At 42.8% G+C, this 26,491-nt stretch overlaps 2 protein-coding genes across 7 annotated transcripts in view; one reads left to right on the top strand and one right to left on the bottom strand.

The window, feature by feature from the left end:
• The window catches only part of SERAC1 (serine active site containing 1), a 38,353-nt gene extending 19,331 nt beyond the window's left edge, over nucleotides 1-19,022 (bottom strand). The window contains exons 1-7 of one of the 5 annotated variants that reach the window (XM_080665893.1): nucleotides 18,950-19,022; nucleotides 18,015-18,087; nucleotides 8,801-8,892; nucleotides 6,447-6,483; nucleotides 4,288-4,424; nucleotides 2,850-2,939; nucleotides 1,266-1,397 (exon numbers count right to left, since the gene is read on the bottom strand). In XM_080665893.1, the coding sequence (XP_080522019.1) occupies nucleotides 1,266-1,397; nucleotides 2,850-2,939; nucleotides 4,288-4,424; nucleotides 6,447-6,483; nucleotides 8,801-8,891 (487 nt within the window). In that variant the 5' untranslated portion in view covers nucleotide 8,892; nucleotides 18,015-18,087; nucleotides 18,950-19,022. Of the gene's footprint in view, nucleotides 1-1,265; nucleotides 1,398-2,849; nucleotides 2,940-4,287; nucleotides 4,425-6,446; nucleotides 6,484-8,800; nucleotides 8,893-18,014; nucleotides 18,088-18,884 lie in introns of all 5 variants that reach the window. The other 4 variants (XM_080665895.1, XM_080665894.1, XM_080665891.1 and 1 more) reach the window with 4 other exon arrangements.
• A 54-nt stretch (nucleotides 19,023-19,076) lies between these two features.
• GTF2H5 (general transcription factor IIH subunit 5) lies at nucleotides 19,077-26,180 on the top strand. 2 transcript variants are annotated; one of them, XM_080665889.1, is made up of 3 exons: nucleotides 19,077-19,146; nucleotides 20,411-20,484; nucleotides 25,773-26,180. In XM_080665889.1, exons 2-3 carry the CDS (start codon nucleotides 20,450-20,452, stop codon nucleotides 25,951-25,953), a joined length of 216 nt encoding a protein of 71 aa, XP_080522015.1. In that variant the 5' UTR covers nucleotides 19,077-19,146; nucleotides 20,411-20,449; the 3' UTR covers nucleotides 25,954-26,180. The 2 variants fall into 2 exon arrangements, with proteins under 2 accessions (XP_080522015.1, XP_080522016.1); XM_080665890.1 differs by lacking the exon at nucleotides 19,077-19,146 and adding an exon at nucleotides 19,963-20,162.
• The last annotated feature ends 311 nt before the right edge of the window (nucleotides 26,181-26,491 follow it).

The following is a 26,491-nucleotide window of genomic DNA, read 5'->3' as shown; positions in this document are numbered from 1 at the left end:
CGATTGTGCTACAGACTGAATACTTGTGTCCCCCCAGATCCATATGTTGAAACCTAATCCCCAGTGTCATGGCATTTGGAGGAAGGGCCTTTGGGGGTGAGCAGGTCATGATGAAATTAGTGCCCTTATAAAAGAGACCCCTGAGAGCTGCCAGCTCCCTTCTGCCAGGTCGGACCCAAAGAAAAGATGGCCAGCTATGAACCAGGAAGCAGGGCCTCCCAGACACCCAACTCTGCCGGCACCTGATCTTGGACTTCCAGCCTCCAGAACTGTGAGAAATACATTTCTGTTGTTCATAAGCCACCCAGCCTATGGTATTTTGATATAGTGGCCCAAATAGACTAAGAAATGTATCAAAGCAAAATCCAACCACTGAAGCAGACACTCTGTTTAATGATGGCAGTTCATAATCTGGTGAGTTCTTCAAGATCGTGTGGGGAACTTTTCAAAATACACATGCCAGGACTCCAACCCTGATTTTTCTGATACAGTAAGTCTGAGCTGGAGTCCCAGAAGGCAGATTTTGAAAAAGATTTTTATTCTAAGTCTCCATTAACATTATGAAATAATTTATATTTACATTATAAATTATTATAATTACAGCCACCAATCAATCAACTGATTAACTAGTATGAAGGCAGAGATCTTATTCTGAGACTTCTTTGAGAACATTATTTTTTCTATTTGTTTACCCATTTTTATGAGATGACGTTACTCAAAGTGTACATTAATCTCTAATAGAATCTGAGCTCTTGCTGAGTATGTTTACTGCAAAACTTGTGGGTTTTAAATACAAATAAATATTTTAAATACCCCTTACAATGATATATACACATGAATCAGATACATTTAACTAATTATTAGTATTAGGCCAATTGTCAAGTGAAAGCAAATATAATGCTATGGTGCAGCAAGCAATTAAAATATATTTCATTAAACAGGAACCACAAGAAAATGTAATATAACATGAGGCCAAATGTAATATAACTATGAGAATCAAGAGTTTCTCTAATCAAATAAAACTTTGTTCTGCTACAAAGTCACACAAAGAGATCTACCTCGGTATTGAGGCTGTTCTTACCAAACACATCTGGTTACCAGGCCAGTGGGTTTGCATTGGAGTTTCTTTTTTTAATTTCTGAAAATATTTTTAATATATGTTTAGATTGCCTGAATTATTTCCTTCCTTAAAATGTCATTCCCTTCTCTTTTACATCAGAAGTGGAGAACTGGCTAACGGTGTGCCATGTGCTGAGGGTCATTACCATGCCAGTGGTGGGCCTCCGACATTGCCTGCACAGCCTGCAATCGGGCCGTCCTGTCACCTGACCTGCTCTTCTTCAGGAGCAGCCACGCGGCGCATTCGTGATCTTCTATGTCAACTGTGCTAAAAGTGTCTTTGCAAAAAGAAAGAAAAAGACAATATGAGCAATGTGAACAGCTACAAACATTTTTATCCTCCTATTTATTTATTTATTTATTTATGTTAATCCTCACCCCAGGATATTTTTCCATTGACTTCCAGAGAGAGTGGAAGGGAGAAGGAGAGACACAGAGAGAAACATCAATATGAGAGAGACATCAATTTGCACGCGCCTCTACTGGGGCCTGTGACCGAACCTGCGACCGAGGTATGTGCCCTTGATCAGAATCGAACCCAGGACCCTTCCGTCTGCAGGCCTAAGCTCTATATAGTGAGCCAAATCAGCTCGGGCTATCCTCCCATTTATTTAAAGTGGTAATTTATAAATATTTGAAATCTACAATAGGAGAGTTAAATCTATTTCCAGGTATTGATAATAGCTGATGCAGGCTTTTATTTTTTTCTTCTTTTTCCCTAAAAAAACTTTTCATTATAAAAAAGATATCAAACAGCCCTGGCCAGTGTGACTCAGTTGGCTGAGCGTCGTCCCAGGCACCACAAGGTCACCAGTTCGATTACCAGTCAGGGCACATACCCAGATTGCAGGTTCAATCCCCAGTTGGGGTACATATGGGAGGCAACCAATCGATGTTTCTCTCTCCCTTCCTCTCTCTCTAAAATTAATAAAAAACATATTTAAAAAAGAAATCAAACATACGGAAGAATTAAAATAATAATACATTAATACCCATATGCCTACTACAGCTAGATTTAAAAACTTATTTTGTCATATTTGCTCAATCTATATGCATAGATCTATATATTTTTTCTAAACTATTTAAAGGGAAGTTGTAGGCCTATGACTTTTACCCTTTCATAGTTCATACTGAACCTCCTAAAAATAAGCCTGCATTCTCCTATATATAATCACAATGCCATTGTAACACTAAAGAACACACAAAAAAATCCTCCAAAATTACCTAAAATCCAGTCTAACTGCATATTCAAATTTCTTCAATTGTCCCAAAAATGTCTTGAGAGCAGTTTTGAAACCAGGATTTAAGCCTCTTTAGTCTCTTTTAATTCTAGAAAGCTTTCCACCTTTTCTTTTTCATGATGTCAACTTTTGAAAGAGATGTTCTGTTCTTTTATAGCTAGCTCTACATTGTAGAGTTGCTGGTTGTGAAATCTACATTTTTCAATGCAGTATGCTCATTACAAGAAAGCATGCGAGATTTCTTAACAAATTTTAAATATTGAAGAGGTTATATTTAGTCTCATTTATTTACAAATATCTAACAACAATACATTCTCAAAGATGGAAGGAAAAAATTGTTCAAGGAATTAAGGCTTAAAATTTAATATAACCCAAGATTTCACTGCTATAATAAATGTTAGTACCTGAAATGGAAAAATATCTTAGGTAGACCATCAAATGACTTTAAGAAGACTGATCAGGATTCCCAGTTAAAGATTTGATACTTACCAGCAAACGGACCCCGTAATATCTTAGATGAGGTTGCCAATATTCTTCTTACTGTTTTGTGAAGCTCTTTTCGCGCCTGGTAAATGAGTCCTAAAGTGTTTACAAATTTAAATAACATCACGTATGTACTCTTAATGCCAAGTTCTAATACTTCAAAGAGAAATATAATTAAACTCCAGGTTTTTTCAAAAAGAAAATATAAAATAGCATCTTTCTGTTTTTACTGTCACCTGATTGAAGCAACAAAAACCATTATGGGAACATCGAGTTCTAAATCCCAAAATAAGATTGCTCTCCAAGTCAGGGAAAAGGTGAAAAACAAAACAGAAACAAAAACACTAAACTTAACAGAAATCCTCATATACAGCATAGGAGTAGCTACAGTCAGGAAAATGTCCCTTAAAAATAGTCCCTCTCAAACTAAAATTTGGATATCTCGCTGAGATTAAGCTTCACTATATAGGTAAATCACAAGCTGTAAAAATGATCTGTGTAACTGAAATTGTAACACCATAAAAGGTGAAATACAGGAAGGTGAAACGATGATACACACAGCTTGTGGACGGGGAGCAGGAGAACCTGCCCACTCAGGGAATCATCATGTACTAGCAGGCATGGCCGTTCTGGCCGACAGTGCAGGAACACGCAGCTCCGAGTCACGTGTGGTGACTCACCACACTACCCACATCTTGATGGAATGATACTCCTCTGCTCTCAAATTTCATGTTTACCAAGCAATTGTCTGATTACTAATTAGGTTTCCATGTAACCTAACTATGGAGAAGAGGAATGTTCTGACTAGTAGAAACAGGTTTTCTAGCCTTCAAGACAGATTTTTCCCTCCATAAATAAGTTCGTATTCATATTTATGAATCCATCTCTCCAGTTTAGTGTGCATAGTGAATAAATCCCTTAAATCAGAAATATCTCCAAGTGACAAAAACTGAGGGCCGGCCTCTGGACTGACATCCCACTAAGGTGGGGAACTCCAAGTTTACCCTGAAACAGCTAGCCAGCCTTCACTTCACCTAGTTATAGGAGAACTGCAAACTTGGGGTCCAATTAACTTTTTTTTAAAAATATATTTTATTGATTTTTTACAGAGAGGAAGGGAGAGAGATAGTTAGAAACATCGATGAGAGAGAAACATCGATCAGCTGCCTCCTGAACACCCCATCCTGGGGATGTGCCTGCAACCAAGGTACATGCCCTTGACTGGAATCGAACCCAGGACCCTTCAGTCCGCAGGCCGACGCGCTGAGCCAAACCGGCCAGGGCTCCAATTAACTCTTTAGGAAGTTGGTTCTCACAGGGTTTGGTGATTCTTAAAGTTAGCTGAACCTACCTTATTTATACTGTGTTTTAAATATTCATTTCTAAATTCAATAACTAGCTTCCATTTGTCACAAAAATAGGATTACTTTACTATAAAACTTACCATAATTTTCTCTTTTATCTAAAACAACTGTATGCATACTTATATATGACTTCATTTTTTCTCTTTCTACCACTTGAGTATCTAATGTCAAAGACTTCTTCAGGGCCAGAAGTTCATATGTAAGAAACAGAGAACTTCTAAAAAAGAAACAAAAAATTCATCTTAAATATATGATCTAAACATAACACAAGAGTCACTCTTTTATTAAGCTTTAAGTAGTTAACTTAAAAAGATAATAGTTAACTTTTCTATCTTTTTTTATTGGAAAACATAACATATATGCAAGAATGTGCATATACTATATATTTATATATATGCAAAGTATACATGTCAAGGTATACACATATTTCAGTTTAACAAATAATAATAAATAGCTACATTACCATATCCAGGCAAAAAAACAACAACAGAACTTTAATAGCAAGTATTCCAGAAGCCCACAGTGCGTCCCTTCCTGATCCAGACTCACTCTCTCACGTCCATAGCTAATTATTATTCTGACTTCATTATAATAATAGCCTTGTTTTTCTTCATAGTTTACCATCTGCATATGGGGCCTTAAACAACAGTTTTGCTGCCTGTGAACTTCACAAGAATGGAATCACACTGTATTCCTTGTTCAGTCCTCTGTGAGATTCATCCATGTGGCTGCATGTATCTAGTTTATGCATTTATACTTTCCTATGGTTGTGATTCATCACTGTATGACTATACCACAAGTTATTTTCCCATTCTACCACAGATGGGCATTTAGGGACTTTGTAGTTTGGGTCTATTACAAACACCATTGCACATCACACCCAGGTGCACTATACACACGTGTTTGTTCCTGTAGGGTACATATCTAGAAGCAGAATTACAGACTTGCTGACAGCATATTATGATTCCACTTTACTATATAATGCCAAACTGTTGTTTTAAAAGATTAGTCAATTTGTACTCAATCACCAACATATGAAAGTTTCTCCTCTCCTAAGTTATACTTAAAGTCAGTTTTTAAATGTCACCTATGATGTTGTTTGTTGTGTATCCCCAAATGAATTTTTTTCCCCCTGAATCAGACTGACTGGCACACTCCCGTGATCCAGACACAAAGGCTGCCCTTAGTATAATATTACTGATACTAAGCGTTCTCCTGAACTTCCTAACCAAAGCAAAAGCAGGTAAAACAGAAAGGCCAGATCTGGCTGGCACCAGAGGAAGAGAGACAAGGCTGAAAAGAACCCTTTTCGCTCTTGGGGATCTATCTGAGCAGCCAAAAAGAGACAATGTATTCAGTATTTTTATCATGCTTTCCCTGAAAGACAAAATTTTTTACTAAAAATTGTGTGATTAATTTCCATTCTATTCCTGAATATAACTATGATATAAACGAAGAAACTACTTTATAAAAGAATACTCACTTAGCTTTTGCCTAGAATAAGTCAAAGGGAAAAATCATCTAAATATGTTTTGCCTGACCTTGCAATGTCATGGAGAAATGTATATATTTGGATAAAATGGCAATTATATCTCCTTTATCATTTTAGCATCAAGAGTTGATTTTATATTTATAGACTATTAACAAAAATACTAGAGCAGTATGAGACATACATTTAACATGTCACCCCCCCATCCCCCCAAAAAAGAAAAGAGAATGAAAATACAATTTTCAGAGAGTCTCTCCATTCATCAAGCAAGTGCCTCTAAAATAGCACAGGATGGGAGATGTCAATCAACTGCTTTTCTAAGCCAGCCTCAATTTCCTTTCCTAAGAGCTTTATGGTGAGTCATAGGATTTTCCCAACTAATTTTGACTATAGCTGATTTTTACCTTCTTCCCCCACTTTAGAACCCGAGACCAGATGTGGTTTTAGGGGTGTGACAGCTACTTAGTGAGTCCCTGCTCTGCAAGTGTCAGGTGCTTTCCTCGGAGTAACAGTGCTGGTGGGCAGGATCCCCATCGTACACTTGGATCAAGAGAAACCAATACTCAGAAGGTAAAGTAACTGGAGCGATATGACACTGATGTGGTACAACCAGTGATTAACCAGTGATGAATCCACCTACTTCCAAGATCTATACCCTTTCACTCCCCCATGCTACCTGTAAATCACTTCCATCGAGATTTCAAATAATAGTGTAATGAAGCCAATTAGTATTTCACTGTTGACACTTACCCTAAAATAAGTGATCCAGTAAACTTTATTATGTTTCCTTCAAAGGAAAAAAAAGTCAGTGTGATTAATTTCATTTTAAAAATGACAGAAAATAGGCATATTCAGATAAGAAGTGACTGGTATTTTTCCATTAATATAATCAGTTGCTATCAACATCAGGCTTACTATCCCCAGATATAAACTGGGTACAAAAATATAACCTCATTTCCCATTCACTGTCTCCCTCCTCCATCCCCACCCCACCAGCAAGGCCCCAGTCCCCGCTGCACTGCTGGTGCTGCCAGGCCCCCTGCTCCCACTGAACCCCATGTCCAGGGAGCTAACTTCCCTCTGACTCCTTTTAGTTCACATCCCATTAAATAAAGGAACGGGGATGATTCTCCCTTTCACTACTAAGACTACATTGAGGGATTATGGTTTTCTATTGGTATATGAAAGGACTCTTTCCAAAGTAATTATGTTAAAATTGGTGGTTATAGCCCCATTTTAAATACACGTTACATTCTACAAGTCTATTTGGAAACTTTGAAAACACTTTTGTTAATATTTTTAAAAACCCTAGTGGAAACACAGGTAGTTGCCTGTTTAATACATATAAACCCTTTCATCCTTCCTAACACAACCTGATTCCTATCTAAGTCCCAACCCCTCCATAGCTAGAGATGGCTGTGCAACACAGCGGTAGCCTTTCAGATAGAGACAGAAGTCTACAGGCATCCCTCCCAAATAAAAAGACAAAGCCTCATAAGATAGCTTTTGACTGGCTGCCTTCTTGATGTCCAGGGATTCAGCAATCATCTTGTGACCATAAAGACATTAAAGAAATGGGGGAGGAAGACAAGAGGATTGCTAAACTGCAATTCCTGCCCTAAAGTGTCTCAGTCTTGAGTTCCTTTTAAGAAAAATGAAAACCTTACTACTTAAGCCATGGTAGTCAAGTCTCTGTTACACGCACTGAACCCAATTGACAGACCAGCCATGGTGGTTAGGTGCTGTGGCTCGTCCACAGAAGTCTATGTTACCTAGTGGTATATGGTTAGCTGTAGAGGTAGCCCTCTGTTCAGAGCTTCAACACAAGCTGCCAAGAACACATTTCTCCTCCCTTCTGAGGGAAAAGGACCTCTCCCCAAGCGACTTCCCACCTCAGGCAAGGGAGAGGACCTTCCTCTCAAACTTTAGGGCCCAGTGGTCCAGGGTGGGAGAGGCAGTTCAGGAGGCCTGCAGGGAGGAGGTGAGAAGCTGTGATACACAGAGCTCCTGGCGTCCAGCTCCTCTGGACAGTTTCACTCCAGCATGGCTCCTGGACTTCCTCCTGCCCCACAGCATGGGCCCGGGCAGCTAGTTTATTTCCTTCTCCACCGCTGCCACCCACCACTGGGCCCTAGAGAAAATTCACTTCCCTGAGTTTGTTCTGCTGGAAATGAGAGAGAAAAAAGTTCCCTTTCCTATTTAAAATGTTCTAGATGAAGAGGATCTACCCTAAAAACGGATCTATGTGAAGACCAAAAGGAGGCTCTGTGAGAACAGGGACTTTGCGTGATTCAATACAGGCACACCCTATTCTACTGCACTGCACTTTACTGCAGTTTTTACACATCGAAGGTAAGAGACTCCACCAGCAAAGTGATTACAACTTGTTGAAGGCTCTGATAATGGTTAGCATCTTTTAGCAACAGTATTTTCAAATTAAGGTGCATAACCTTTTTTAGACATAACAATACTGCACACTTAATAGATGGGAAAACCAAACAGTCTGTGTGACTTGATTTTCTACAACATTTGCTTTACCACAGTGGGCTGAAACCGAGCCTGCCATCTCTCTGAGGTGGGCCTGAGTTGTATCCTTAGGGACTAGGTAGGACAGGATAGTACCTGGCACCTAACAGACAGATGATCTAGGCCAGTCTTCTCATTTTACAAATAAAGACTAGTGATAAATAAGGTAAATAAAGACTTACAAATATACACAGATTAGTGCTAGATCCTAAGCTCCCGTAAAGCAAGCACATCTACCTTGCTCACTACTAATACATATGCCTGGCACTGTGCTTTGCAGGAGTTTAAATAATAAATAGCTGCTGAATGAGAATGCAGTAATACTTAAGTTAAATTCAGAAGGATTAGTATGAATCCAACAGGAAACACGTGGGAGGGAAAAGACTCCCAAGAAAAAGGAGTGTGCATAGCTCTAGGCCTACCAATTGGGGGTGGACCATTAGCCTAGAGAAGACATACACAGATCTCAGATTGATCATGGGTTCAATAAGCTTTGAGGGTGGACTACCCTGGCACCCTCCCACCCTGCAAACAGGCCGCTGTTCCTATAAGAAAACATCCTTGTTTAAACTACTCACTGATATCTTTCCAGTGTGTGCTGCTCTTTGGAGGAGGAGCTGAGGTTCCCATTCTTCTACAACAGATGACACAATAAGCAGCCAGGGACATTCTGTGTATTTAGAACAATTATTATAAATTTGGTTTAGTGTCTAATTAAAAACACTTCTTTTAATCAGAAGAACGTGTCACAATCACAGTGCATTAGGCATAGGGTTAGATTTTTCAAAACCAGGAAAAAACTTTTTAATTAAAAAAATATATATTTCTCCCTTAAAAACTTAAAGTTGACTTATTAGAATATTTTACTAGTACTTTGATTCTTTTTCAAACTCTGTCCAATTGTGAACAATGATTAGTAAGAAACTGGAAAACACAGGTCATTAACCAGAACGTCAGTACAGGAGTTTGCCCTGGCCGAGTGGCTCACTTGGTTGGAACGTCATCCATGCGTCAAAAGTCGTGGGTTCGATTCCCGGTCAGTGCACACACCTGGGTCACGGGTTAGATCCCCAGGTTGCAGAGTGCACAGGAGGCAACCAACCGATGTTTCTCTCTCTCCCTTCCTCTCTCTCTCTCTCTCTCAAAAGAAATTTTTTTAATCAATAATAATGTCAATATAGAAATTTAAAATTTTAATGTCTTTTAAAAATATATATGCATCTAAGTAGATATCATTTACCTTTGATGGCTGAAGCCCTACGGAAATGAAAAGCAACTCGGAATGAAAGGTCTACTTAGGACCCAGGGAAGTATTTAGCTCTTCTCCAGCTCCTTCAGGATGGTCCCTAACACTGTTTAAAATCTTGGACACTTGCTCACTGTTGGCGCCCTGTCAAAGGAGAATTGTTGCTCTACCGCTTCACCAACTGAGTAAAGGTGATCTAAATATGACGCAATGGTTTCTAGAACAACTCAGTATTCTAGAATCATATCAGATTCCCTTTGGATGAGACATTTTTCTTCTTTCTCTTGGATTAATGTGGAAAATGGTCCTTTGGTTCAACATATAAAAAATTCCGAGCAGTTTTATAGAGATTACTGGGAAATTATGTGATGTACATGTGTAAGAAATATGTTAGACAGCACAAAATAAAAAGCTTTAAGATTTTTTCTTGTGATTCCAGTACATCAATTGATGACTAAGCAAACTAGTTTAGGCAACAGGTAAACTTGTAGGTGACTGTTTTAAAGGTCTGTATTCTAGATCTCAATCCCTTCACTTCCATGGGGACCTTGATTCATTATCTATCCTTCTCAATATTCACACACTCCTCCCCCTAAATACTGGATTTCCAATGTTCTCTGAAGTATAGGGTGTTCCAAAAAATGTATATACACACTTTGAATAATCATAAAGGCAGTGTTTATTAAAATACATTTCATTTTCAAAATTGAGCTATCAGCTGTTAAAGTGTATATACATTTTTTGGGACACCCTGTATATATTTACCAACAGTTCTGCCAATTTCCTTCCTTACTACTGCTTCCTACATCTGTTACTTCCTTCTGGGTTCAAATCATCTCTGATGAAGATATATCCTCTGACAGTTCTTTCATGAAGGCCTGTGTATGGTCAGCACCTTCAATCTTAGCACATCTGGAAATGTTGTTTTCACCTTCTTTCTTAAAACAGCTGATTTAGAACTCTAGATGAACAGCAGGTTTCCTTCAGCACATTGATGATACTTCCACTGATATTTCATCTGATATTTCTCATTGTTCATGGGAAATCTGTTGTAAATTTGTTTCTTTGTAAGCAAAGTAATAGTAATGAGGTTAGCCCTAGCAGATTTGGCTCAGTGGATAGAGCGTCAGCCTGCGGACCAAAGGGTCCTGGGTTCGATTTGAGTCAAGGGCATGTACCTTGGTTGCAGGCTCCTCCCTGGCCTGGGGCCTGGTCGGGGCTCGCGCAGGAGGCAACCAATCCATGCGTTTTTCTCACATCAATGTTTCTCTCTGTCTTTCCCTCTCTCTTCCATGCTCCCTAAAAATCAATGGGAAAATATCCTCGGGTGAGGATTAACAACACCAACCAGAGAGAAAGAGAGAGGGGGGGGGGAGAGAATGGGGGGGGGGAGAGAGAGAGAGAGAGAGAGAGAGAGAGAGAGAGAGAACAAGCACGCGCGCTCTGATCTTTCTAAAAAAGTTTATAAAAAATAGTAATGAGGTTAAAAGTATTTATTCTCTGAAGAAGCACACTACCTAGTTTCAAGACTATTTGAATTGTCTTATTTTATGATGCTTTAACATCTTGGGACCTTAAGGGCCCAGGAGGTGACTGCCCCTTCCGGGCTAATTCCTAGAGATTACAGCCACGCTTATGAGCAACTTTTCTATGGAAACTAACCAGCATTTAGTCCATACTCCCAAGCAAGGTCTTTATCTGCCACACAACAAGCCAATATCCCCCCCGCCCTAAATCAACCTGGGGCCAGGTATCAGATAACCAGGGGCCGCCCCAAAGCCCAGACCCTGCCAAAATTACCCCAACTATCCGATCCTAAACTTGTTCGGCTGGCCTCTCCAGTCCGGTCCATTTCTTCCTGCGAAACCCATAACAAAGGCTCTGGCCCATGATTTCCCCTCACTGCCTTCCACCTCCTGACCAACCCTTATGTTTCCCCTGTGGCTCTGTGTGGTGTGACATGCCCCTCCTCTTGGGAACTAGAAATAATAAACTTCTTTCAAAGCAGTTGTCTCTGTGTCTGTCGTCCTACCATACATGATTAATACAAAATCCTGGATACACTTTAAAACACAGCTAGACAAATGATTATGGGCTAGTTGATTAATTCCTCTGCGTCTCGCTTTCCTCATCTATAAAATGGCAGTAATAACAGGACTGCTTTAAAGGATTGTTATCAATGTTACATGAGTTACACGAGTAAAGCACAAAGAGTGCCTGTTGTAAGCACTCAATAAATGTTGCCTGTCATTATGATTACTATATTCCATCTGGCAATTTAAAGACCTTTTCTTTGCTTCTGATGTTCTTAAACGTCTCTACTTTACATTTGGTTATGGGTTTGCTTTTATAGATCCTGCTCAGGATTTGGTGTGCTCCTTCAATCGTAGAACTTGTATCTTTCTTAAATGCTACAATATTTGTAATAACTATCGCTTAGAACCCCATTCTGTTTTTCCCTCTGGTACTTCCAATAGATGTATGTTAGACTTTCTACTCTACCCTCCTATTCTAATCTCAACTTCCATATTTTTTTCCTTTTTCTATCTCTCCAGCATGCACTACGGATTGTCTCCCTAAATCTATCTTCCAACTGACCAACATTTATTTGGCTGTATTTAGCCTCACATTCAATCTATCCAGAGTATTTCAGTAACTTTTTCTTGTTTCTAAAATTTCTAATCAGCTCACTTTCACGCTTGCTATTTATTCCACACTACTCAGTTTGTGTGTTGAAATATAGCAGATTATAACAAAATGGCCACACGTTATTCCTTTTCCTATTTCCGTGTTCATTGGTAGTGCCCCCCACCTCCTATATTGACGCTGGCTGGCCTTACAACTGACGTTGTCCATAAGACAATAGAAACATGCAAGCTGAGACTGGAGAAGCACTTGCACACCGAGGCTTCTGTCTGCTGCTCTTGGGAACCCCGTGGCCACCACCATGTTAAATACCCAGTTTAGTCTGCTGGATGACATGAGCAATGTTGCCCAATATCCCCATCAGCCCAGCCACCAGTACTACCTGACAGCAGTACCAACTGCTGGGCATGTGAGGCCATCCCAGACTAACTAGCCCAGGGGTCCTCAAACTACGGCCCGCGGGCCACATGCGGCCCGCCAAGGACATGGATCCGGCCCGCCTGGTGCTGCTGCCTGTCCTGCTTAGCAGCCGACGCGTCCCGGGCCCGCAGTGCGCATAGGAATTTGTTCATCGTTTTTTTTTTAAACTATAGTCCGGCCCTCCAACGGTCTGAGGGACAGTGAACTGGCCCCCTGTTTAAAAAGTTTGAGGACCCCTGATACTAGCCTATAGCTGACCCTACAAACCCATATTCAACCCACAGACTTGTTTAAGCTACTAGGGTTTGGTATAGTTTATACGTGGTTTCTAAATCTTCCTTTATACTTTAAACATACTTAAAGTCTGTTGAACCACTATTTCTAATAGGCTGGCTATCCTTCATGGATTGCTTTTATACTTTGTAATCTTTGACTGAGAGTTCATCTTCAGTGGAAGTAATTCCTGTGGGAGTCCTATGTGCTCTGGGCTATAGCACAGTTTTAAATTTTCTTGGCCAAAGTAAAACAGGTATCACAAATGTATAAATTTTTCAACTTGCATGTCCCAGCGTTATGAAGACAATGTAAACTCAAACCCCACAACCCTAAGTGGCGTAGAATTAGAGTCCCAATAGCCACTCTTTCTTCCTCCTGGTATGAGCATGTGGTTTGGGCCCCTGACGTTCCTATCCTAAAGATAGCATCTAGGCCTCACCTGTATTTCAGCTCCAGGTCCAGAAAAGCAGCAAAACCAGACCAGTGACCCCATGGCTGACCTCAGGACCAGCGGCACTGACTAATGACCCCCTGCCCTGGTGTTGATCAATCAATCAAGAGAGATCTAGACCCTGAAAGGACCCACCTGGGAAGCTGCTGAGATCTCCCTCTAGGACCGCCCCTAAAATCTCCACCCTAAAAACCCTTAGGACAGACGACCCAGCACACTCCGGAGCAAGCCTGCACCTTTCTTCCTCCCCCCCTTCCTTCTCCACCGCCCCCGCCCCCCGACCCCATGCATTTTCATTACCTTCCTCACACCCCAGCTCCACGGGCCTTTCCTTATCTGTGTAACTTGTTTCCTAAGCCCATTTCTTCCAGGAATTTTGTCTTCCTCCTCTGTGATTTTATAAGTAAATGTTCTCTTATAGTTTGGGTCTTGGCTCTGAAATCTTTCCTAGCCAGAACTCAAGTACCAAGGTTGCTGAACCCAGGTCCGGTTTGACCCCGCCCGGTGCCATTCCCACAGCCTACAACATATCTGGTGCCGAGACCCCAACTGTTCTTACTGTGACTTGGATTGTTTCATCACTGGTAAGCCTGTTGTCCTTGCCACCTTGCCTTGAAGGACATGACTAACTGTTCTCTGTCCTCCCTGCCGATTGCAGCCCTGTGCAGGCACGGGACGAGCATTTAAAAACCGCTGGAAGACTCTTGGGACAGGATTTGTTGGTCATGGACAGCGGGAGTTTGCACTAGGGCAGTGGTCGGCAAACTCATTAGTCAACCGAGCCAAATATCAACAGGACAACGACTGAAATTTCTTTTAAGAGCCAAATTTTTTAAACTTAAACTTCTTCTAACGCCACTTCTTCAAAACAGACTCTTCCAGGCCGTGGTATTTTGTGGAAGAGCCACACTCAAGGGGCCAAAGAGCCGCATGTGGCTCGCAAGCCGCAGTTTGCCGACCACTGCACTAGGCAATCCACCGACTGCAGGACAAGGCCCATGCACCCGGGAACACTGTAAAATCACACAAGGCCCTTCCCCTCGGCTGTTCCCTATCCGGTTACTAGTGCCAACGGAGAGGGAGAGATCCTTGCCCTTTGACTGGAAGGATGTCCTTCCCTTTCTCTTTCTTCCTTTGTGTCTGGAGTTAAATTCAGGCTTTTTTGAAATCCTCAAGGTGGAGCGAAGGGTTAAGGGTTCAGAGACCCTAGGCCAGTGGTCGGCAAACTCATTAGTCAACAGAGCCAAATATCAACAGTACAACGATTGAAATTTCTTTTTAGAGCCAAATTTTTTAAACTTAAACTTCTCCTAACGCCACTTCTTCAAATAGACTCGCCCAGGCCGTGGTCTTTTGTGGAAGAGTCACACTCAAGGGGCCAAAGAGCCGCATGTGGCTCAGCTCGCGAGCCGCGGTTTGCCGACCACTGCCCTAGGCTATCGATCAGAATTGAGGTAACTAAAGGTCAGAGGAAGAAATGAATGGCTCCTTTATAGCTTTGGCTTTTCGATTGGAATTGCTTTCTGAGGGTCTAAACCAGCCTTGGGCAAACTACGGCCCGTGGGCCGGATCCAGCTGTTCTATCCGGTTCTCTTGCTCTCCCCTCCGCTCCTTTACTTTGAATTTATATTAGTTCACACAAACACTCCATCCATGCTTTTGTTCCGGCCCTCCGGTCCAGTTTAAGAACCCATTGTGGCCCTGGAGTCAAAAAGTTTGCCCACCCCTGGAAAACCTTTTGCTAGATAAATCAGAGCCTAACTCATTCTGTTTCAAAAATAAGGGACACCCAGCAGTTTCTAATCTTCCTAGAGAAGGCAGACAGGATTTTCCCTCAGGGCCTGAGGTGCTGTCAGTCTGTCTGGCCGTCCCAGCTAACATAGGTCACCAGGAATTTTCTCTGATCCCTTTCAGGTTCCCTGACTTTTTTGTTTGTTTATTGATTTCAGAGAGAAAGGGAGAGGAAGAGAGATAGAAACATCAATCATGAGAGAGTATCATTGACTGGCTGCTTCCTATGTGCCCCGCACTGGGGATCGAGCTTGCAACCTGGGCATCGAACCGTGACCTCCACGTTCATAGGTCTACGCTCAGCCACTGAGCCACGCTGGCTGGGCTAGAAGTTCCCTGTCTTTTAAAACACCTTTTCTAAACACTCCCTAAGGTCCCTGAAACCAACTTCTATGAGAGCCTTAGGGATAACTTAACAGGGACTCTCCCTTCCCTTCGAGGGGCGGCTGCGCTCTCTCTCCCAGGCTTCGTAAAGGACCAGGGCTTTGGGGAACATGAAAGGCAGGGCAACAGGTCACTAGCCCAACTACTAAAGATGAGAGTTGTGGGATGAGTTTTCTAGGTACCCCCTGTACGGAGGTTAGGTCCAGAGGCAGACAAGCAGGGACACCTCGCCTGGGATTGACGTCGTGTAGAGTTGAGTCCTCCTGTCTGAGCCGAGTCTATCGCTACAGTGCTCGGCCATCACTGTGACCGTTGGTATGTCTGCACTCAGAGCTCGGGGTGTGCACTCCACACCTCGGGTAATTCCCAGGTGAAAGGGAGCCTGCGCTACTGCGGTTCTCAGACCACAGGACGGCTCGGGACAGCCAGAAACTAGCAGGGACACCTCTCTGAGCCTGGAATCTATCTGTCTCTCCGTACGTGGGGAACCAGTCCATAGTGACTTGAGATAACCCTTTGGAAGAAATTTGACCTGAGTCCCTCTGGCTTCTTTTGCAAGAGTCTGGCCCCTCTGTAAGTGGACAATGGAGAGGTTTGGCCGGTTAATGGCATCATTAAGTTTAATGCTGTCCTGCAGTTAGACCTGTTTTGCTGTTCCCAAGGGAAAAGAATGGAAGATGAGGCCTCCTTAGATCAATGTCTTTTCCATACATGCAAGCCCTCATGGCTCTCAAAAAGGACCCTCCACTGTATATACTATCCAAAAACTAGATTTCTCTAATTCCTATAGAGCAGAAAAGAAAAATAGACCCAGATGGAAAGAAACATTCCAAAACTGGATGAAGAAATTTGTTAGTCCTTTGCCAGCATTTGCCAGTCCTTAATGACTGCCCTTGTTTTACAAATAAGAGGTATGACTCCAGAACATCAAAGCCCACTAAACTCTTTTACCTTCCCCCAAACCTCCCATTTGGCTCAAAATGCTTATAGATAACTAGAGGCCCGATGCATGAAGATTCGTGCAATAGGCCTTCCTTCCCCTGGCTGCCGGGACCCGGGCCGCAGCGGAGCCAAGCCTTCAGCCTTCAGCAGTCAAGCCTTCAGTCTTCAGGCTTGGCTCCGGCTGCAGCGGAGCCTTCAGCCTTCCGTCTTCACTCCGTGCCTGCGTATGCAAATTAATCCGCCATTTTGTTGGGTTAATTTGCATACTCCTTTTTAGCTGGTGGGTGTTGCAGAGGTACAGTCAATTTGCATCTTTCTCTTTTAGTAGTGTAGATTGGTTTTATGAAACCAACATCCTTCTATGAGAAGCTGGCATTTCTTTCCCTGTACCTTTGAGATACAAATACCTGGTCTTCTTCAAAAACTTTTATTTGGGCCATCTTTTAAAATGCAAGTTTCTGGGAGGTAATCCTTATCCAAAGAAAAAACCTTAGCCATTTAAGAAGAGCAATGAACTCATTTCAGCTGTTAAACAATGATTGCTAGACAACTCTTAGGTTCACCTACTTTGGGCCTTTTATTACAGAAAAGCTAGAAAATACACTTGAAACTGTTAGTGAATGTCATACTTTATTAGAAATATGTCTCTTAAAAGTCTGAGTGTGCCCATCTAGCATGGCTCAGTGGTTGAGCATAGACCTATGAATGAGGAGGTCATGATTCAATTTTCCAATCAGCGCACATGCCCAGATTTTGGGCTCGATCCCCAGTTTGGGGCATGCAGGAAGCAGCCCATCAATGATTCTCTCTCATCATCGATGTTTCTCTCTCTCTCTCTCTCTCCCTCTCCCTTTCGCTCTGAAATCAATAAAAGTCTTCTATATATATAAAAGCCTAATATGCAAAGTGTCCCCTCAGGAGTTCAACGAACCGAGAGTTCAATTGCTCACTATGATGTGCGCTGACCATCAGGGGGGGCAGCAAAAAACGAAGGGAGGCCCCGGGGGGCAGCCGCTAGGGACCCTACCCATGCATGAATTTCGTGCACTGGGCCTCTAGTATTCATATATATTTTTACAGTGTGAGTGTGGCCGTAGCCGGTTTGGCTCAGTATATATAGTGTGTCGACCTGCGGACCAAAGGGTCCCAAGTTTGATTCCGGTCAAGGGCATGTACCTTGGCTGCAGGCTCCTCCCCTGCCCAGGGCCTGGTCCTGGTCAGGGCACATGCAGAAGGCAACCAATCGATGTGCTCACATCAATATTTCTCAATATTTCTCTCTGTCTTTCCCTCTCTCTTCCACTTGAGAGTGAAGTTGGCGGGGGAAGGGGGAGGATTGTATTTCAATAGAGTATAATACACAGTTGTGAATATTAGACTCTAATTTAATTAGCTGTATTCAAAGTTTTATTTTTCACCTATAAATTGAACTGGATCCTGAATTTATCTATTTTTCTTAAATATTTGGCTACCACCCTCCAAACTAATGTTTCATTTTTCTCCCATCCTTTGACTTGGAATTTTTAAGGACTAAAATTTTTTCCTTCCACCAGGATTATCTGTCCTAATTCTATGACCCAGTGCTGTTCCACCACCTACAACAGTTCAGCTTGAGAGGAGACATGTAAGTACTCACAGGTCGTTAATGTGCAGGCATCAGGATGGCACCTGGAGCACAAGGGTGGAGGGAGGGTCAACGTGATGAACCGCTGAGATGGTCAAAGAGAAGAATGCATGCAAGAACCAAAAAAGCAAAAAAAAGGAAACTTGGGAAGAACTCTATTTAGAGGCAGATTAAAGAGAGAGAGCAGCTGTCCACAACAGTAATGGAAACCAACGGGAAGGAAAAGATTTGAGGAATCGGAAAAGGGAAATAAGTGGAGGGGCTGGGTTTGTAAATCATATAAACACTCCAAGTAAGAAAGCAGCATGAGCTCAACTGAAGTACAATGTAACCTAAGGAACGCAAAGCATGAACCTCGTACCTGCGCTGGTAAAAACACAGACAGACAGAGCGCTGTTAGAATACAGACCAGAATTTGGGGAAGGGATGAATTTTAGAACCTTCGGGGGTCTCTCGGGTGAAAATGACCGTTACTGGGTTCAGAGTCCTATCAGCATTCAATCTATTGGACCTCCGGGGTCAGAGCTGGAATCTGGGTCTGGAAGGGCCCTATTGGAAGGGAGACTGTCTCATCCTCCTTATCAGCATTCCGTCACTACCGAGCCGATGATGGTACCCCCGCCCCCGCCACACACACACGTTCTCTTTGGGTCTTGGAGAAGAGCCAGAGAACGGCGTCGACCGGGAAAGAGTGGGCTTTCAGGCTTCGAGAGAGGCCCTCACGCCCGGCGGAGGGTCAGCGGGTCAGTCGAGGCCCGCCAGTCCACGCGGGGGCGCCCCGGCCGCTCCACAGCCGAGCCCGCCGCCACCTGCCCTGCTCTCGGCTTTGCCCGCTTCCCTGACGCCCTCGCCCGCCCCCGCAAGCCCGGCTCCCCTTCCCACCTGCCGGCACCTGGGCTTGGCCTGCCCGCAGCAGCTCTCCGAGGCCGGGTCAGCAAGGAACTCACCTTCCTCCCCGGCGCCCAGCCCGCGCCCTCCACCCGGAGGCGGGCGGCACGTGACCCCGCCCCCGCTCTCCCCGCTCCGCCCCCTCGGCCCCGCCCACACCCCGCCTCCCGCCCTCCAGGGCGTCGCCGACGCGATGACGTAACGCGTTGCGTGCTCTGCAGGCGACGCTGGAGTGCTGCTAGTTCTGTGGGCGGAGGTATGTGGCGTCTGCTCCCAGAACAAGAGGGAAAAGTGAGGTGCGAGGAAGATGTAGGGGTCCCGAAGAAAGAGAGAAGCGGGTGAAGAGACCCAGAAGCCTGTCCTCCAGCTGCTGGGGTACAGGGCGGTGTCCCGCACCCCCTCCGGCCCGATCTAACGGGGCCGGGAGGCTGGCGCGCAGTGACTGAACCGTGAATTTCCTTTGGGGAGGCATTGCCGGGTGACCAGGTGTAGGAGTTCAAGGGTTAGGTTGGCGTGCACGGGCTGGGATTTTTCCTTTTAGTTTAGATCCTTGGGAATGTCATTTATTTGGTAAATGAACACAAGTCTGGAGACCTTGTACCCTTTGGGGAGAGAACGGGGGAGCTACTGCTTAATCTCTTCAAAGGCTCTGTCTCAGCTGTAAAACGAGATGATTGGACTCAATATATAGTTTTAAGGCCTCTTTCGGAGCAACCATCCTGTGATTTCCTGCCTCCCAGGATCTTTTTTTTTGTAATATATTTTATTGATTTTTTTACCGAGAGGAAGGGAGAGAGAGAGTTAGAAACATCGATGAGAGAGAAACATCGATCAGCTGCCTCCTGCACACCTCCTACTGGGGATGTGCCCAAAACCAAGGTACGTGCCCTTGACCGGAATCAAACCTGGGACCCTTCAGTCCGCAGGCCGACGCTCTATCCACTGAGCCAAACCGGTTAGGGCCCAGGATCTTTTTTTTTTTTTTTAAATCATACTCCTGGGTGGGAAAAGAAATCTTTCAACTAATGTTTTCTTAAAAATATATTTTTATTGATTTCAGAGAGGAAGGGAGAGGGAGGGAGAGATAGAAACATCACTGATGAAAGAGAATCATTGATTGGCTGCCTCCTGCACGCCCCCTACTGGCGATGGAGCCGGGACCCTTGTCAAACCCCGGACCCTTCAGTCCGCAGACCCACGCTCTATCCACTGAGTCAAACCAACTAGGGCTCAACTAATGTTTTAAAAACTGGGTTGGACACACTGGTGTAGGTAAGCCGCTTGCCTTCATTAGGATTGACTGGTAACATTTGTTTGCAAGTAAGGTTTATACATTAATATTCCAGTAGACTTGTAATTTTATTGAAAGGTCAGAATATCTGTGTGTTTTCTTAATGTTAGCTCTCTGTCTTCACAGACTTAAATGTTTATTCATATTCTGCCTCATTTCAGAGGTAAATTTCCAAAGTGTATTAATGTTGATGCTTTTGAATTGTATGTCACCGTCTTCCTTTTATTAGCATTTTTAAGGTCATCCGCTTCTTCTGACTGAGGAAAACATGGTCAACGTCTTGAAAGGAGTGCTTATAGAATGGTTAGTAGCTTTGATACTTAATGAGCTTTTTAAATTTCTTTTTTCTTTTGTTTTAAGATCTGAATGAATCAAGTTTTTCACCTTCCTCAACTTCAGTTTTCTTACTTAGATAACAAATGGAACAGATTTTGTTGCTAAGTTTCTTCCTGGTGCCAGATTTCCATGTCTCTGTTGAACTGATGTAATTGGCATTATTTCCACCCAGTTTGGGTGGGAGGCAGCGTATTTGTGGGTCTACCACCTGACTAGCAACAGGCCAGGGCTCCCAGAGCGGCATGACCAGCGATCTCAAAGGTCAGGGAGTCTAAACTGAATGACCAGCGATGTGCTAGGGGAGGAGAGGTTATCCCGGGAGTGAGCTCCTGATTTTCCCATTTCTGCCCGTAGCTGGGCACCTGGGGCTTTCCGCCCGGGTGGCCATCCTTGCTCTGCTCATGTCTGTCTAACTGCCTGCCACAGGATTCCAGGGTCTGCAAAGTCTTCACCTCACAAACTAGGGTCTTCCAAAAATGCAGGGGGAAAAAGCTAAGCGAGCCAGTTGAAGGTTGCTTAAACTAGTCATACATTTCAAAGGAGAAAGGAGAAACCTAAACGGGCAGAGGCCCTCACGGCCAGCACCGGTCAGTTCCGCAAAGCCAGCTCACATGGGCTTAGTCATCATGCAGCTGGAGAGCTGAACTACTGCTTGCCCCACCAGTAATTCTGTCTCATCTGGGAATCCCGCTCTGTGAACACTCCCATTGCCTGAAAATACTGTTACCGGTATCTCTGTGCCCCTAATACGAGTCATAATATAGATAATGGTGCTGTTTACATGATGGCGAGGCTGAGGGAAGAACAAGTCCAAGTCCAGAACACTTCTTGCATTTACAGCAGCATTGCCCTATAGAAATAGTACTGTGTGCCACACATGTGATCTTACATTTACAGCAGCATTGCCCTATAGAAATAGTACTGTGTGCCACATCTGTGATCTTACATGTACAGTAGCATTGCCCTATAGAAATAGTACTGTGTGCCACATACGTGATCTTACATTTACAGTAGCATTGCCCTATAGAAATAGCACTGTGTGCCACATATGTGATCTTACATTTTCTGGCAGCTACATGAAAAAGTAAAATGAAATGGGTGAAATTACTATTTTAATCAACCCAGTATGCCTAGAATATTTCCACATGGAGTAAGGCTTCAGAGTCTGTACTAAGTCTTCAAAATAGTGCTGTCTTTTTTCATATTAAAGCTTCAAAATTCAATGCATATTTTATTTTACAGCATACTTCACAGACTCTCCAAATTTCAAGTGCTCAGTACTGACATGTGACTAGCAGGCTACCAATGCAGAGTGCAGATTTAAAGTTTGGGTAGAGGAGACACCAACAAAAGCAGTTCAGAATAAAACAGCCCGTGAAGTTGGAGGGCAGTTAGGAATGTTCCATGTAGGTGAGTGGGCTGTGTCAGGTGGTGGTAAGAGATGGAATAAGGTAACACACTGGAAGCCATTGCACATACGGGCACTTGGGTTTTGTTTTTTGCCTTGCCAGCAGGTTCTCCCAGGGACCATGTAGAAGTAGACTAGCCCTGTATTCAGGCAAGATATTTCAGATATATGCTGCCTCCCACCAAAACTGGGTGGAAATAATGCCAAAAGATAAAAGTTTAATTTCATAACAAATTGTCCCTTAAACTTTTATCTTTTTGAAATATTACAGATTATATTTCAGGTACAGACTTGAGAATTCAATCTCAAATTGACTGCTTTCCATTTTCTTTCAAAAAGTTTAATGGAGGCCATTGATATAAATTGCCTACCCAACCAGCCACTCTCTTAAGTCATCTCATTTGTCAGCAGTTTCCTAGTGATACCACTGGTGTTCAAGATGGTTGGTAGGAGAACACACATTTGGGGGCAGAAGGAAATTAGAACACAAAATTAGTTTTTATATGACAAGTTTAATTTGAGAAAAAAATAAGCACATCAAGATGACTGGTGATTTATACCAAGTGAAGTTAAGCTTAAAAGTGGATTTGAAAGCAATTTAAAAGTATTAAGTAATGTGTAATGCAAGTGTAACAAGAGATGGCTGAAGTGGCAAGGATCGCATGTGTAGGGGTTCAGAATGAGTCACCCCAAGATGTGCCTCTGGGATATGTAGAGTATTTTGAGTTAAAGGCAGTCGAGATCTTGTGGGCTCAAGAGAAACTTTTGTCCCCGCTTACTTATGTAGAGGAATTTAAATTAGGGGCCTTGCCCATAATAAGAATTATCACCAGAAATAACCTTTTCTGACCTATCTGTAGGGCAGGACAAACATCTAATTAGTGAACATCTGCTCCCTTCTGAAGCCTCAGGCACCCCACCTGATTCTTCCATTATGTTAGCTATCTTTGTCAAAGACCCCCATTCTCTCTCCCATCCATCACTGGCTATTGTTGCCTTTCAGTCTCAGTGTCACTATCTGTCAGGAGACCCTCATTCTTATACCTTATACCCTTTCTTGTTTCAATCCCCCAAAAGGCCACATACTTCCATTGCCACCCCTCACTCCTTTTACATGCATTGTCTTACGGCTGTATCATCCGCTTTATTAATTCCATCTCCTCCCCATCCTTTCCACTTTGCCCTCTAGGACCTGGGAGCAGCAGAATCCCCTGTACCCTCAGCCTCTTCTCTGGACTTTTCCTCTTCCTTTCCCCAGGCCCCCTTTCCTCTAGGCTGTACCTAAACCTGCCTTCTCCTGAGTGCTCTGCTTCTCCCACAGCCCTGTCAGGTGTTGAGTTGTTTCTCTATACCTCTTGTACCATTGGGTCAGGAAATGGGATGGGTATCTACTTTACTCCTCTTTGCCGCTTCTAGAAATTCTCCTTCCCTCTCCCATAGTAACTCCTAGTTCTGAATCTCACCACCCATTTAGGAATAATCTACAAACACCCAAATCTTTCCTTGAGGGTTTTTCTTTGAAGACTACCAGTCACTCTCCAGGAGCTGTCCTGTCAAGTTCTCAGTGAATTTGATGTCCATGTGGTCAGTCCTTTCAACACCATGTCCTCTCAGTTCCCTGACCCCTTCCAGGAAGCTTATCCTCCACTCATTCACACAGAGCTACACCTGTCCCTACCGATAGTGCCATCCCCAAAATCTCTACTGTAGGCATCTGACTGACAACCCCCTCCTTTCCTGTTCACCCCTCCAGTGCCCCATAGCTCTGTCATTTCCTCCACTCTACCAGATATACAGTCTGTTGATTCTCCCACCTTTTCATTGTCCTTCACCACCCCAAAATCTCACTCTCCTCTTTTCCCAGCTTACGTTCCACAGCCCATCAAATACTTGTTCCCTCAAAGACATATTCAACTCCCTTGCCCTTCTGTCACACTCACCAAATCTGTTAAAATTCAGCTCTTCGCCCTCTCTGACCCTTTACCTCCATAATTCCCAGTGGCTGGAGAAAAACATACAAACATACTAATTAGTTTCACATCAGATTTATGACTGATAAACTCGTATGGAGCCTGAATGCTAGCCAGCAAACCTACAACGTTTCCTAATCCACTTCTCCCACTCCTAGTAAAGCTTTTACAGGCAATTAAATCTAAGATTTCATCAATTTTATAATTTACCAATATTTTAGGTACCTCTAAGAAAAACCACTGCCAGTTATACTATAACATGCTCTTGATTGTAAGATTTGCCCCAATTTTAAAGATGTTAAAATGTGAGGAGAGATGGTTCTTAGAATGGATGAAGTATAGTATTTCATGCCTTCATTTTCTCATGTCTCAAACAACTTCCCTGTCCTCACTTCTAGCAGATCCCTTGCTTCCTGATTAACTGAGAAAATAAAATCCGAAGAGAATGTCCACTAGTCTTTACCACATGGATCTGTCTATGCCCATATACTCTTCTCTACTTGAACTAGATCCCATCCCCTCTTGCCTATTTAAGAACACCTTTTCAGAAGTTCTCCTCTTTTCTCCTGCTTCATCAGCTTTTCTTTCTCCATTGGGTCATTTCCATCAGCATCACAAACATACTATTATTCTCCCCTCCCAGGTGCAAACTCTTGATTCCCACATCCCTAGCCAGCTCCCACTCTACTTTCCTCCTCTTTGTACCAAAATTTCCCAGAAGGCCTTCTGTGTTCACTTTCTTTAATTTCTTTCTTTTCTGAAACCCACTTCAGTCAGGCTTTCTCCTCTGTGATTCCACCGAAACTGTCCTCGCCAAGTCCAGCAGCTCGGAATCCAGCAGTCAGTTCTCCGTCCTTGCCTTCCTGTGCCTGTTAGCAACAGCTTTTGGTACCGTGGGCCACTTGGCTTCCAGGACTCTTCATGCTTTCTTCCTACCTCAGTGTTCACTTCCTCATAACCTGCTTGGCTGCTCTGTCCTTTTGGACCTTTTGATGTTGGGTTGTCCAGGGCGTGGTCCTTGGACTCTTTTCTGTAACTATACTCATCCCTTGTCATGGCTTTTGTGAAAGAGACACAGTTCGGTAAATCCAAAAAATTATATCCCTTCTTCCCTTCTCATTATTCTATTCATTCCAAAATAAAGCCACAAATAAATAGAATTGAATTTCGATCTCTTCTTTGAGCTCAGCATTCACAAGAGATTTTGTTAGAATTTTCTTTAAAGATTCTGAATGGTAGTTCAGACTTATAAGCTTCAGAATTTTAAGGAAGGGGAAAATACTTGAGCACCAACTGCAGATCAAATACTATCCTTGGCATTTTTCTCCCATAATTTCCATAACAATGCTGTTATGTAGGTTTACTTTGAGGCTTTGGGAGAGTCAATACATTTTAAGGTCACACAAGTAAGTGCTCAAGCCAGGGTTGAATCCAGATCTGACTCTAGCTGTGCACCCTGCTTTATAAAGTGACGATTTAACTGGTTTTGTAAATTAATGTGTCACTGGCAAGGTAGTGAAAAGCTATTGGCTTTTTAAGTGTAATGGTTGTGGACAAGTAAGGAAATTCATTTTTAAAGTCAGTCAAGGAGGCTGTGATTCTAGGCCCTATTAACTACAAAGCTCTGAACGTTACTTCTTCACTTGTCAGTGACAAATTCTTTTCAAAATATTATTGGCCTCTTTCTCTTAAACTTACACTAACAGCTCTAAAATGAAGCTACATCTACAAATCATTAACACTTAAGGCAGAGTGGGAGTGAGAGTTTAAGATTTTTAACTTAACCTAAGAATGCTATGTGCTCAAAATTCTAACCACTCAGGTTCTGGTGTAAACTGGCAATAAGGTTTCTCATCAGTATGTGTTTACCTCTACAGTGACCCTGCCATGAAGCAGTTTCTGCTGTACTTGGATGAGTCAAATGCCCTAGGGAAGAAGTTCATCATTCAAGACATTGATGACACACATGTCTTCGTAATAGCAGAGTTGGTTAATGTCCTCCAGGAGCGAGTAGGTGAATTGATGGACCAAAATGCTTTTTCTCTTACCCAGAAGTGAAAATATTAGATGTTAAAGTAACAGATGCAAGAGACTCATCACCTAGTATCTTATGTGACAGGCTAGACTTAGAGCCTTGCTAAGAAGCATGCTGCGGGAAAGACTCGGGGATCGTTTGTTCAGAAAAAAGCCCCTGAACTGATATTCTTGTTATTGTCTTCTGTGTGTGTGGTTTTCTTTTTTTTACTACATGTACCCTAGAATTAAAAAAACACACAAAACTTTAACAGTTGGCTATGATTTGACTTTATATTGTCCTTTATTAAAGTCTAAATTATTTTCCTGCCGTTTCCATCACAATTTAATACATTAGGAATATAATGGAATATGACTTTTAATTATCAGTCTAGCCTAGATGCTTATTTTCCTTGTTCCTGTTAATAATGGTTTTTGTAGTTTGGGTGTGGTTAGTTTTGTTTCACCTAGAAACTTCAGATAATTTTTAATCAAAGGATGACATACAGAAAATGCACAAGTCATAAATGTACAGACCTCAGAATTTCCACAAACTGAACGCACTTACGTAACCAGCATCCAG

Source organism: Plecotus auritus (genome assembly GCF_963455305.1).
Source record: "Plecotus auritus genome assembly, chromosome: 4".
Taxonomy (NCBI): Eukaryota; Metazoa; Chordata; class Mammalia; order Chiroptera; family Vespertilionidae; genus Plecotus; species Plecotus auritus.
Note: the sequence above shows the minus strand (reverse complement) of the source record. Positions and strands in the feature narration are given on the sequence as shown.